Genomic DNA, 12,561 nt, shown 5'->3' with positions numbered 1-12,561 from the left:
TGCATGAGTGGGTGGCCTGAATAAAGAATGGGAAAGGAGACATCAGCTCAGTGATAAGGAAAAATCAGAACCCAGTATTGGGACCTACCAACAAATAGAAAGTAACATGGAAGTCGTATAAGAAGTGAAAAGAAAAAGAAAAGAAAAAGAAAAAAAAGATTCCTTTTTCAGGAGAAAATACAGTGTGTGGGTAAAAAGCTGACCGTGAATAAATGTTTTTATTTTTGTCTCTGCAGCAGTTTGGCAAAATCCTAGATGTAGAAATAATCTTTAATGAACGTGGTTCTAAGGTAAGCTCCCTCTCCGCATTAAGTGTGCTTGGTTCCTTTGTAGTTTTGTTTTAAATAGTAAGTAACCAGAAAACTAAAGCTGTTTCTCAAGCCTACAGAAAGTATCCCAAGTTATCTGGCTTGGATTAGATTATCTCTAAAAATAAGCTACCACATGGCCAAACTTTATTCTAGTACTTCCTCTGGGGGAGTGAGGGGGGAGAGGAAGAGAAGTGTGGGGAGGAGGGCAGCGGTGAGGAGGGTCGGGGTAGGAGACACCAGCCCTTTATTAGACCGAAATTGCCCTAACCTGCTTATTTTTAAGGAAGAGAGAGAACACTTAAGTGAAATTCTGTATGAGAATTCTAGTGTGCATTCTACCAGAACAACCCGGCTTTCAAAAATCAGACTTCGAAATGACAGACTTAGGACAAATGTGATATTTCAGCCATTTGGTTGGCTTCCTCTCTCTTTGGAATAAATTTGACAAGGCGTAAATATAGGGAGTAGTGACTCAGAAATTCGTGGTAAGCTGATTTCCTCCTTTGAGTTCTACAGATAGGCAAACTTTGGGATGTAGAACCCCTTTAGTGACAGATATAGTAAGTTCAGTTTTTTGCATAAGGATGCCGTTAGTAACAGTGCACCATTCGCTATAGGTACTCTAAATGTGTTCTGTAGGAGAACTGAACATTTTAATACAAACTTGTTTCCCCCTTGTCATTTATTTACCATTTTAAATTTCCCAATCTATATGATGTAGAATTTCCATGCACTAAAATAAGCAGCAGTGATTTTAGGAATGGGGGAATGATGAAGTCTTACAGTGGTGTTGTGAAAAAATGTTTAATGAACTGAATTTCAGAAAGTTTCATTTGACAGTTTTCTTCCTCCTCAACAAGTGAAATGCACCCCACAGGCACAACCAGCTGCGACCAAGCTTGTGAATATTTACGTTGCTATGTTCACTTCTACGTGCATTTTTAGGATAGAACAATCTTTGAGTTAATTTTTCATTTGTTTATCTCTTCCTGAACTTTGAAAATAGCCCTTGGCTATAGTTTTATCTCGAAGAATGTAACTTAAGTAAAGTTAAATAAAGCAAATAAATGAGTTAATATTTACCTCTTCAATTTCCTACTCCAAATCCACCGTACCTTGGGAATTAATAGCATATATCTGCAGAGTCATATATATACCTCTGCCCCTCTAAACGAACACCAATGTATATACTGTTCTAATGCTCCTGATTATTATTCCCTGTATAGAACGCATCGACACTGGTAGTGTTTAATTCTGACTATAATTATTGTTAATCATTAAAGAGGTAATTATACTCTAAGCTTCCAGTTTTCAGTTAAAACAAAAAAGATTAATATGCCTATGCAGAACTTTCTCCAGCACTTAACTTGGTAAGTATTTTTAAAGTGAAATCTGTTCAACCTATAGCCAGTAAAACTGTTGATGCTTGTAATTTCTTCACAGTGGATTTCTATTCCTTTGTTGTATAGTTTGCTTGTATTTTTTGTGACCTTTTTAGATACAGGGTGGAAAAATGACAGTGGTTCAGATATGTATCATAAGTACGTGAAGATTATATGCCACGCTGCTTACCCAAAGTCGTAGTTTAAATGTTTGTAGTTTTAAGTGTATGCACTTAAACTGTTTCTAACTAGACTCCAACAACCCGAAGCCCAATATGATTTCATCAGGTATTGGGAACTTGCTCCTTACCAAGAAAATAATTTGATTGAATTCTTGTGAAGCAAAGGAAATTGATCTTTCTTAAGGCTTCTTTCATTGACTTCAAAGATTTGCCTACTACCCAAAATTGTTTAATTTACCCAATTCAATTGCTTCTCCCCTGTAATTTTCATTTTTAAAGGACACAAGCCTTCCTTTCTCTTTGGGGAATCTAAAAGCCTTCTCTCCGTTCGATGCTGTGTCCTCACTGCCCCTTTTTCTTTGGGCTGCTGACGAGTAGACAGTGTACTTAATTGGTAATTGTTCTTAAAGCACAGAAGGCACAATTGCCTGGGTCTGCCTTTAAGGACACTTACAAAACCTGTCTTCATCCTTTGCCCGACTTCTTAGCTGTCACCTAAAGTTCTTTGCTGCAGTAGGTTCCCCAGAACTGTTCAGATACTTGTTAACAGAGATTTATTTTGGAGTCAAAACCTAGGTACCTCTTCCGGATCCACCTGACATAAATTAATGAGTACTTTTCTTTCTGTAAATAAAGTTTATTTTCTCATTTCCTTTTTGTTTGTGGTTGACTATAAAATTACAACATGCCTTGAAAGGAACCGGAGATAAGGAGATTTAAGTGGTCCTATTGTGCAGTTAAGAGTTGCTCAGTCTTTTTATGAGTGCTTTTCTGTACACAAATGAGCTTTATTAAATTTTTTTTTTGAAGCAGTAATGGAAAAACGAGTCACAAAATAATTCTGAGATCAGCGATACTTACATGTAAAACAGTTATCAGTGGAACAATTAAATAACCACAGGCCTCCAAAACAAAAAGCAACTCTTTACCATATCTTCTCTATAATGAGACTGTCAGCCTACGGTTTGAGAACATACCCATTTCCAGACATAAGTGAGCACTGCCGCGTTGCCTCGCCCATCCCCTCCCTGCCTTGTCAACATCCTCCTTCTTCAGCTTGCCTGCAAACATGATTTCTTCGTTGTTGAGTATTTTCCTTTTTTCTTCTTCGACCTTCATATTCTGGATCAGTTTGCCTAGATTATGGAATGAACGTGTATCGCTTACATTCATACACGTACAGAAATATATGCATACATTATTTCACGTGATTTAAAAAAAATATATTTGTTAACTCCGTACTCCTTTGTAAACGCATAAAGTCAGCCGTATGTAATTTTCTGTGATTAACTAAAACAAAGGGGACTCTCCTTTGAAATCGTTCGATTAGGGTATATGGTAAAAATGCTACCCCTGCCCCAAAAATGAATACACTCAACTAGAATCTACAAAATGATTATACTGCTTTGTATAACATTGTTGATTCTCCACAGGTCACCAGTCATAACAAAGTATTACTTTGACAAACAGTAGAAACACGATATATTGGTAGAGTGGCCAGAGTTCTGGCTTATCTAGGATAGTCCCAGTCTATACTTGTTGTCTTCGTGTAATTATTACTAGTGTCCCCTTTCTCCCTCAGAGTGTTCCAGTTTGAACAACAAATCGTATTGCCCCTCCCCATATAGATTCTTCGAGTAACAGCTTTTTTTTTTTATTTTTTTAATTTATTTATTTTTTTTAATTTATTTTTGGGACAGAGAGAGACAGAGCATGAACGGGGGAGGGGCAGAGAGAGAGGGAGACACAGAATCGGAAACAGGCTCCAGGCTCCGAGCTGTCAGCACAGAGCCTGACGCGGGGCTCGAACTCACGGACCGCGAGATCGTGACCTGGCTGAAGTCGGACGCTTAACCGACTGCGCCACCCAGGCGCCCCGAGTAACAGCTTTTAAAAAGCTCCCTTTTCAAAACCGTTATGAAGGAAAAACATGATTTTTAGTGACTAGACAAGAGAACAGACATAAATCATTAAGAGAGCATGGTGCTCACTACTATTCTCATGCCTTTTTTCTCACTCGATCTTCGATAGAACTCTAAAGAACGCATTGCATTCTTTAACCTGACGTTGCGTTCTCTGCTGGATACTTTCAGTGACTGAGAACGTGTTGGTTTTCAAAAAAAATGGTTTTACGTTTTTATTTAAAGTACAGGTAGTTAGCACATAGTGTGATATTAGTGTCGGGTGTACAATACAGTGATTCAGCACTTCCACGGGTGCTCGTCACGACCGGTGCGCTCCTTAATCCCTGTCACCTGTTTCTCCCACCGCCCCCCTCCCCTGTGATAGCCATCACTTGGTTCTTGATAGTTAAGAATCTCTTTCTTGATTTGTGTGTCTCTCTCTCTCTCTCTCTCTCTCTCTCTCTCTCTCTCTCTCTCTCTCTCCTTTTTTTCCCTTTGCTCCTTTGTTTCTCAAACTCCACATATGAGTGAGATCATATGGTATTTGTCTTTCTCTGACTTACTCAGACTTCCCACCATTCTGTTCGTTATCACCCAGCCCCGTAACGGTCTGATAATTACCAGGCTTACTAAGTAAAGAAATACACACATTCTAAAATTTTTTTTTAATGTTTTTATTTATTTTTGAGACAGAGACAGAGCATGAGCAGGGGAGGGGCAGAGAGAGAGGGAGACACAGAATCGGAAGCAGGCTCCAGGCTCTGAGCTGTCAGCACAGAGCCCAACACGGGGCTTGAACTCACGGACTGTGAGATCATGACCTGAGCTGAAGTCGGACCCCTAACCGACTGAACCACCCAGGCGCCCCAGAAATACACACATTCTCATGTTTATACTTTCCATAAAGTTTGGTCGGCATACTTTTGGTATAGTTGTGGCTTGAAGGGCCATGTGTCGTAACTGCTAAACGTAGGAGCTCTTTACTTGTGCAAACAGTGCCAATTATTAAGTTCACTAAAGGACACAAAATAGAGCGCAGCGACAATTACTGAGATTTCCAGCAAGTTTTTAGCTAACGTGTTCTCATTACTTCTCTCAGGTGGATTTCTGGAATGATGGGATCTTGATTTGGGTTAGGCTTCGGTTTAGGCTGGAGTCAGGGAAGATAAAACCTCTAATCCCATCCCCAGACACAAGTAACGTGCTGTAATTTCTTGCCTGTTTCCCTGGATTTTAATTTCATGCAAAGGGAAATTATTCATTTCTTTCAAAATATGATCAAAAGACTGTCTTTGAAATTGTACTAACTAGGCCTTTGCTTTTCAGTAAAATTTGATAGGCGAAATGGTTTTCATTATACTTAAAACTGAGTTAACAGTGCATGTATTTCCAAAGGGCTTAGTTTGTTTTCTTTTGTTACCATCTTATGGGTTTTAGTTTTATTTTTCTTTCATTTATTTTGTTTAACTTCTGTGTTCTGGCCATACCCAGGAGAACGTCTGCTTTTGATTTCTCCCTTAAAACTTACATGGTAAATTTTTCTTTCTCATTCTTCTGAGATGGAAAAACTCAAAGATTATCCACATTTAAGAATATTTTGACAGTGCTCGTCCTGTGGCTTGTTATTTATTGCAGCCTGAGGCCAGGCTAAAAAGGTGGCGGTTACTCGGCTCCTGTCGGCCCTTGATGATAAGTGGGCGTGATAAGTGTGTGTCACTTCAGCAGAAGTTTTGACCTCAGCAGAAGTTTTGACCACAGCCATACTCCCTCCCTCCCGAGAAATACACCATTCCTGAGTTTTCAAAAGACAGCTAAGATAGCTGGTAAATCACTAACAGAACACTGATATATTTAAATTATTAACACAGAAAAACTTTGGGAACTGAGAGGTGTAGGTTATACAGGATAGAGCGTAGAGACCTGCGTCGTCCAGCAGAAGTGGCCATACTGAACGCTTGGAACATGGCGTCTAAATTCAGATCTGCTTTTAGTGTAGAATACACACTGCTCTCAAAGACTGACCAGAAAAAAAGGAATATTGAACATCTCACTGATGTTTTTGTATTGATGTCATGTCGAAATGGTAGCATGTTGCATATAGGTTGTCTTGAATAAAAATACGTTACTGAAATTGCTTTCATATTTTTTTTTTTACTTTTTTAATGTGCCTAGGGGAATATTTAGAATTACATACTGACTTGGGTTATATTTCTGTCTGATAGCACTGGTATAGACAAACATGTCGACATCATTTTTTTTTTTTTTAATTAAAAACAGAAGTCTACTAAAAGTTTACTTTTTGTTTATCTGGTTTCTGTCTTCTTAAACCTGAAGTATTCACTCTTGTGAAGAATTTGAGATTAAATCTCAGTTCGACTTTGTGGCTGTTCTGACTGGTCATTATGTGTTCCTGATTGATACATTATATAATCACTTTGAAGCTCTTCTAAGGAAGAAGTGTTAGGTTTAGACATAATTTTATTAAGTTTTTTCTTTTCAAAGCAAGAGACCCAAGACTTAATGTGAATTAGATTTCCGAGAATGAAGGGACATTAAAACATAATTTCATTTAAGCATATTTTCCTGTTAGTAATTTTGTAAGCCTGGATAATCTGTGAATATCTTTAACTCAATTCCTGGCACATTTTCAAAACTGAAATTTTACTGAAGGAATGGTACGTTAAATTTTTTTTCTCAAGCAGGGTGCCTGGATGGTTCAGTCGGTTAAACGTCCGACTTCGGCTCAGGTCATGATCTCACAGTTCGTGGGTTCGATCCCCATGTCACGCTCTGTGCTGACAGCACAGAGCCCATTTCCGATCCTCTGTCCCCTCTCTCTCTGCCCCTCCCCGACTCATGCTCTCTCAAAACTAAATAAACTTCTAAAAAGTTTTTTTCAAGCTTTGAGTTAACATCTTTGAAACCAAATTGTAGTTAAGTTGATGGAAGATCACCTCTCTAAAGTTTCAGCATGAGAGGAAAGTATTAAAGAACAGTGCTCTAAAAATACTGTTTATACTTCTTACCTCCCTAATCACGGACTTCTGAGAGGTATATTTCCTATTGCTTCTGAACAAAGTATCACAAAGTCTGTGGCTTAAAAACACAGACATGTATTATCTTACAGTTCTGGAGGTCAAGGTGTTACAGGGCTGCATTCTTTCGGGCGGCTCTAAGGAATAATCCACTCCTTGCCTTTTCCAGCTTCTGGAGGCGACCCGCATTCCTTGACCTATAGCCCCACTTCGATCTTCAAAGCCAAAAATGGCCAGTCCAGTCTTTCTCAGGCTGCTACACTCTGTCTGATTCTGGCCCCCATCTTCCCCTCTTTAATTTAGAAGCACCCATTTAATTTAATTTAGTGATTACATTGGGCTCACCTGAATAATCCAGGATAATCTCCCTATCTCAAGATCATTAATTGAATCACATCTGCAAAATCCCTTTTGCCAGGTAAGGTAGTAACATTCACAGGTTCCAGGGATTAGGGCGTGGACAACTTTGAGTGGGGGGCATTATTCTGCCTGCCACAAAGCCTGTTTATCTACAAAGGAGAGAAAGAAATCTTACCTCTGCTTCGTATCAGGAAGTCCCAAAGTATCAGCAACCTCCTCCTTTAGTCTAGGTAAAGACGCTTGGGAAGATTGCTTTATTTTTACATTTTTGGTATCTAGATGAGCATTTCCTTTGGAATATAAGCACTTTTCTTTATAAGACATTTGAAAGTGAAATTTTGTTCCAGAATATTAAAGTCATTATTGAGAAAATCTTAACACAAGCAGACTTTGATGTTAAACGTTGTCATTTGCTGGCTGTAAAACATCCGTGCTCGTGACACCACCCTGCGTTCTTGTGGATGTTATTACATCACAGGTGTCCCATCAACACAATACAGAGAGGAGGATCACAGAACACATTTAGCAATTAGATTTGAAAAAGGAAACTACAAGGATTTTAAGACTCGGGTCGTTTAGTTAATAGGATACTGAACTTTGGTTTCAAAGCTTAATTTCTCCTTTTCTTCCCATTAGCTGTAGGAAGAAGGCCTTGTTGATGCTTGGGTACTTAACACAGTTTGACGGTCTTTCTTTATGTTGAAAGTAAAACCAACAGATTGGTCCTTTCTACCCCCGGTTGTATTTAAAAGACAAGTCTGTGAGTGTGTGGGTGTGAAGATACAGTCATAATGCTAACGCTAAAAACCTAGGTAGTAGTCTCCACATCATCTGTTATCCAGCTACTGACGTATAATTTATTAACTTAACCCAAGGGGCATATGATGTTTGAGACTCTGAGGATCCGTTGGAATACAGTTTTAATACTACTGCAGTGTGATAGAAAACCTCCTCACTGTGACCTTTCTTGCAAGGTTTTTTTTCTGTTGGAGGACTCTCCAGGATTGGAGAGCTGGCTTCCTGTGTTCAGCAGATGCCAGTGTGATGACAAACCGTGCTGTCACTTAGGAACTCGAGATCCAACACGACACCTCCAGTTGTTGATGTGGCTATAACACATTTGTATCAAAATGTGTTTCTGAAAATGCGTTTCCATTGATATTTTCAGCATACTTACATCTTTAAGGAAAGTATTAATTAACCCCATAGTACCTCGGTACATAGAACGTTTTTTGTCAGCTCAGCTTTGCATTTTCTAGAGTTATTTGTGGTGATATCCAAATTACAGGCAGAGATAACCCACTGGGATCCTCCGTGGATCACCACCCAACCATAGAATCAGAACGCAAAGTAATCAGAGCCTTCAAAATGACGGGAGTTGCTTTTGTGAAATCTTTTTTTTTTTTTTTTTTTTTTTTTAATTTTTTGACATATTTGTTTATTTTGAGAGAGAACAAGCCGGGGAAGAGCAGAGAGGGAGAGAGAACCCAAGCAGGCTCTGCATCATCCACGCACAGAACCCGACACAGGGCTCAATCCCATGAACCGCAAGATCATGACTTGAGCGTAAATCAAGAGGCAGACGCTTAACTGACTGAGCCACCTGGTGCCCCAGCTTTCGTAAAATCTTACAGAACAATGCATACCATTTACCATCCCAGATAAGAACCTGTTTTATATGTATATGGAAATGCTCATCATGGAGAACAGCAGAGCTTCAGTAAAAATAAATAACAAATGAAGGGTTCCAGGTTGTCCTACTGTGGAATGTTCAAAGAATGCCAGAGGGACAGTGAAGCTGTTGAGAAATTAGCACTTTCCCAAAAAATCCTAAGAATTTACTACTCACAGATGTAAATAGCTTGAGAGAAGGTGATAGTTACAGAGTGGAAAGATAAGGACAGAGTGCCTAGGAGGCAACGGACACAGTGCTTGATGAGAGAGTCACGTAAGTATATCGTGAATCCTGGTGATTTTGACGGAGAATTTTCAGATAAATGTGAACATAGGAGTAAGTGGGTTGACCCCCTGGCTCCTGGTTTGTCTACTTAATGAAGAAAAGCTCCATATAATTTATTTGTGTACAGTGCACAAATAAATTAATTCTAACTCTGAGTAGCAGCTGCATTGCTGTTTTATGGTATTCTTTTCGTGGCGAATAGTGTACAACTGATGTCACTAACCTAGATCTCATTCCCACTGCCTTTTGATTATTCCTTTTTTCCCCTCTATACGGAAAATCACTAATACGTTCAGTAGCAGATGTCAGCTTCAACAAATGTATAATTTAGGCAGATTTGGATAAGCTCTTTTCTGGAACTCAGCTGAACCTATTTTTACTCTGAGTGCCAGTCATAATTGACTGCCCCCTGCTTAGTGATATTTTCATTAGCTTAGATGAACACAGGTGCTCTCGTCTTCCACACCCAGTACCTACAGAATTGTAGACCGAGACTATTTTTTCAATTATTCTGGCCCCAGAGGAATTGTGGTGATACAAGCAACAGGCAAAGTGGGGCTAGAATGATGAGCTCTCCTAAAAAAAAATCTCTTTATACAGCGGATGCCCCTAAATATAAGGTTTCATGGAGAAGCTGCTGGGGAATGGCAGACTTAATTATGTGATTTTGTTTTTAGTAGTACGTAAAGGGACGTGTGTATTAACAGCATGAATTGAAAGAGAAAGAACACTTAAAAAAAAAAAGTTCAGATTCTTGGTGAAATGGTTTGACCCGAGTAACTCTAAACCTTAATTTTGGTCTGGCCTCACATGCTTTATGTTTTACTTTATTATTGTCACTGTTGTTAATTACATTATCATTATTATTGTTGTTGTTGCCATTATTATTACTATGATTATTACTACTACTACTGCTACAGTTCTTTATTCTTTTATTGGATTTAATTTCCCTTCACAAAATATGCATGGGCCAAAAATGTGACTAGTACTGCCAATGTGGGTTTCATACTGTGATATTTTTTCTCTGTTTACCAAGAGATCAGTATTTCAATATAACGATACGCATGTTTTCCCCCCTTCTCCCGCTGCATGCAGGGATTCGGGTTCGTAACTTTCGAGAATAGTGCTGATGCAGACAGGGCCAGGGAGAAATTACACGGCACCGTGGTAGAGGGCCGTAAAATCGAGGTGCATGTCTTCAATAATTCAATTTCCGGTTTATATTTTTATTTCTCTCTTTCGTGTACTGCCCCCCTTATTTCACATTCGGAACCCTGTCTCGTTGTCTGTGTGTCTGCACACACGTGTGTGTGTGTACGTGTCTCTCTGTCCTTCACCTTCTTGCACTAAAATGTGTACAAATAACCCTTCTACCCTCCTTCCCTCAGTTTTCAGTTGTGCGGGGGTTTTCATTTTGATTTACTTGTGTGCGTGTCTATGTGTATTTGTTTTTCATTTACTTTTTCCCTCCGAAATGTTCATCCTTCTGCTCTCTTGATTTTTTTCCTTTGCTTCAGTTTGCGAGACTCCATGTGAATACCTGTGATCAGGCCAAAACGAAACTAACTTTGTAAATGTCTGAAAACAATCCAGCTTACCACACTGTGTCCTGTATTGAATCAAAGATCCAGCCAGTATCCCCTTGTCAGGAGGCCAGTTCGCCTCCATGAGCGTGTGATAAGGAATTTAGAAGACCTTAGAGGTTGTGGGGGCGGGGGAGAAAGAACCCAAATCTCATGGGGTTTTTGAATATATTTAACGTCAAGAACGTCAACCACGAATGGATAAAACCCTCCGACCGAGGCTTTGACGGCTGCCACCTGGTGTTCACCAGCCCTTTTGAACGACGCAGTGAAGGTTAACTGGCCCCTTTCCCCTTGCCCAGTTTTTTAAAGTATTGAAATATAAAAGCCACCATTTTGAGTAAGATGTCTGCATATTTTGCTTTCTCCCTCCCTTTCCAATGGTTTAGCATTTAGGGCCCTTCACTTGACTCCCTCTTTCCATGGTAACTATACACAATGCTGGCGATGGTGCCCGTGGGCGGTAAGTGAAACAAAGCACTAGAGAAGAAGCTTTTTAAATCGTTAATTACAAAACAATTAAGAAAGAAAAAGTCCATCTGCCATCTCACATTAACACTACAAAATGTGATTTGACTTGTTCCTCTCCCTTTTCCTTTCCCCTTTTTATTTTCAATGCTGTTGAGTAATGCCGCCTGGACTTTGGATGTACATATTGTTTGTAGCAGTCTGAGCTGTTTGATTACTGACGTCATGGTGATTTTTTTCCCCCTTGCACATCTTACTCAGAGTTCCTGAACTCCAAGTTTGGCTGGTTTTATTAATGCACTCCCTGCCCCTACTTCCTTTCCTCTTCCCCAGACCTCTGTTTGTAGCTCTGACTGTCCTCTCCTTGCCCTTGACAGCTCTCTTTCCTGCCCATGATACCTCTCCCCGCCCCCACTCTCTCTTTTCTTTCCCCCTCCCCTGCCTTGCTGTGTTCTCTCTCCCCGAGTTCGGCTCCCATCCTTCTCCCTCGGCCGCTCCCTGCCCCTTCCCTCTGTTCCCTGCAGCTGCTGGGTCTTTGCTGACCGGTGGTTTCTGATTGGTTCTGGCCATTTTCCTGTTAGTGCTTGGGTGCTTTCTGCTCTAGCAGCTAGTGTCCGCTCTGACCCCCTTCTAATCCTTGTCTGTAAGAACCTTGCTCTCCACTCTCTCCCTTCTTTCCAAAACTGATTGTTTTTTCTTTCTTTTATTTGTGTGTGTGTGTTTTAACTGCATGCTCTCAGTCTCATCATTGTTGTATCCCATTCTTTCTTTTTAAATGTGAAATGTTTATATTATTTGGTGGCTCAAACTCGAGTAAATGGAGTTTCTTTTCCTCACAAAGGAAGATTACCACTATGCAAATCCGAAAAGACATCTCAAGATGTTTTTTGATTCCAGTTCCACCTAAAATTGGTCTCTCCATAACACGGATTTAGCACCATCCAAACTTAACTGTAATGTAAATCCCCAGAGGCGAAGCAAGACGTTTCTGTTTGGTGTGTTTTGTAATGCTTTTGAAAGCTGGCCTGTTTAATGACCTGACGGCACGGTACACAGTCAGGTTCTGTGGTGACGTTGCACCCTCCTTGCAAGAGCTTTAAGCTGGTTCTGACACTGGGCTGCAGTTTTCTGGCTTCGAAGCTCCATTCGTCTCTTCCTCATCTTTGTAACATTTACTCACCCTAGCACTGAGAATGCTCTAAACTACGCAGTTCTGTAATGAGGGTGGACAGTACCATAAAACAAAAGAAACATAAAAGAACTGAACAAATAAGGCTTAAGTGCCTAATTTAAAAGCCTTCTGAAAGCATTGTTCTTCAATGGATAGACCACATAGTCTAGAAAATTCAGAACGGTCCTGAAGCCGGTCAACATGG

At 39.9% G+C, this 12,561-nt stretch overlaps 1 protein-coding gene across 26 annotated transcripts in view; it reads left to right on the top strand.

Annotated features, from left to right (window-relative positions):
- The window catches only part of RBFOX2 (RNA binding fox-1 homolog 2), a 286,269-nt gene that overhangs the window by 247,825 nt on the left and 25,883 nt on the right, over nucleotides 1-12,561 (top strand). For 21 of the 26 annotated variants that reach the window (XM_081796248.1, XM_081796234.1, XM_060656466.3 and 18 more), the window contains 2 exons: nucleotides 237-290; nucleotides 10,230-10,322. In XM_081796248.1, the coding sequence (XP_081652374.1) occupies nucleotides 237-290; nucleotides 10,230-10,322 (147 nt within the window). The remainder of the gene's footprint in view (nucleotides 1-236; nucleotides 291-10,229; nucleotides 10,323-12,561) is intronic. The other 5 variants (XM_060656475.3, XM_060656470.3, XM_081796237.1 and 2 more) reach the window with 1 other exon arrangement.

This window comes from Panthera onca, chromosome B4, assembly GCF_046562875.1.
Source record: "Panthera onca isolate mPanOnc1 chromosome B4, mPanOnc1 haplotype 2, whole genome shotgun sequence".
In the NCBI taxonomy this organism is placed as follows: Eukaryota; Metazoa; Chordata; class Mammalia; order Carnivora; family Felidae; genus Panthera; species Panthera onca.
The sequence above is the reverse complement of the archived record's forward strand: the minus strand, read 5'-3'. Positions and strand labels throughout refer to the sequence as shown.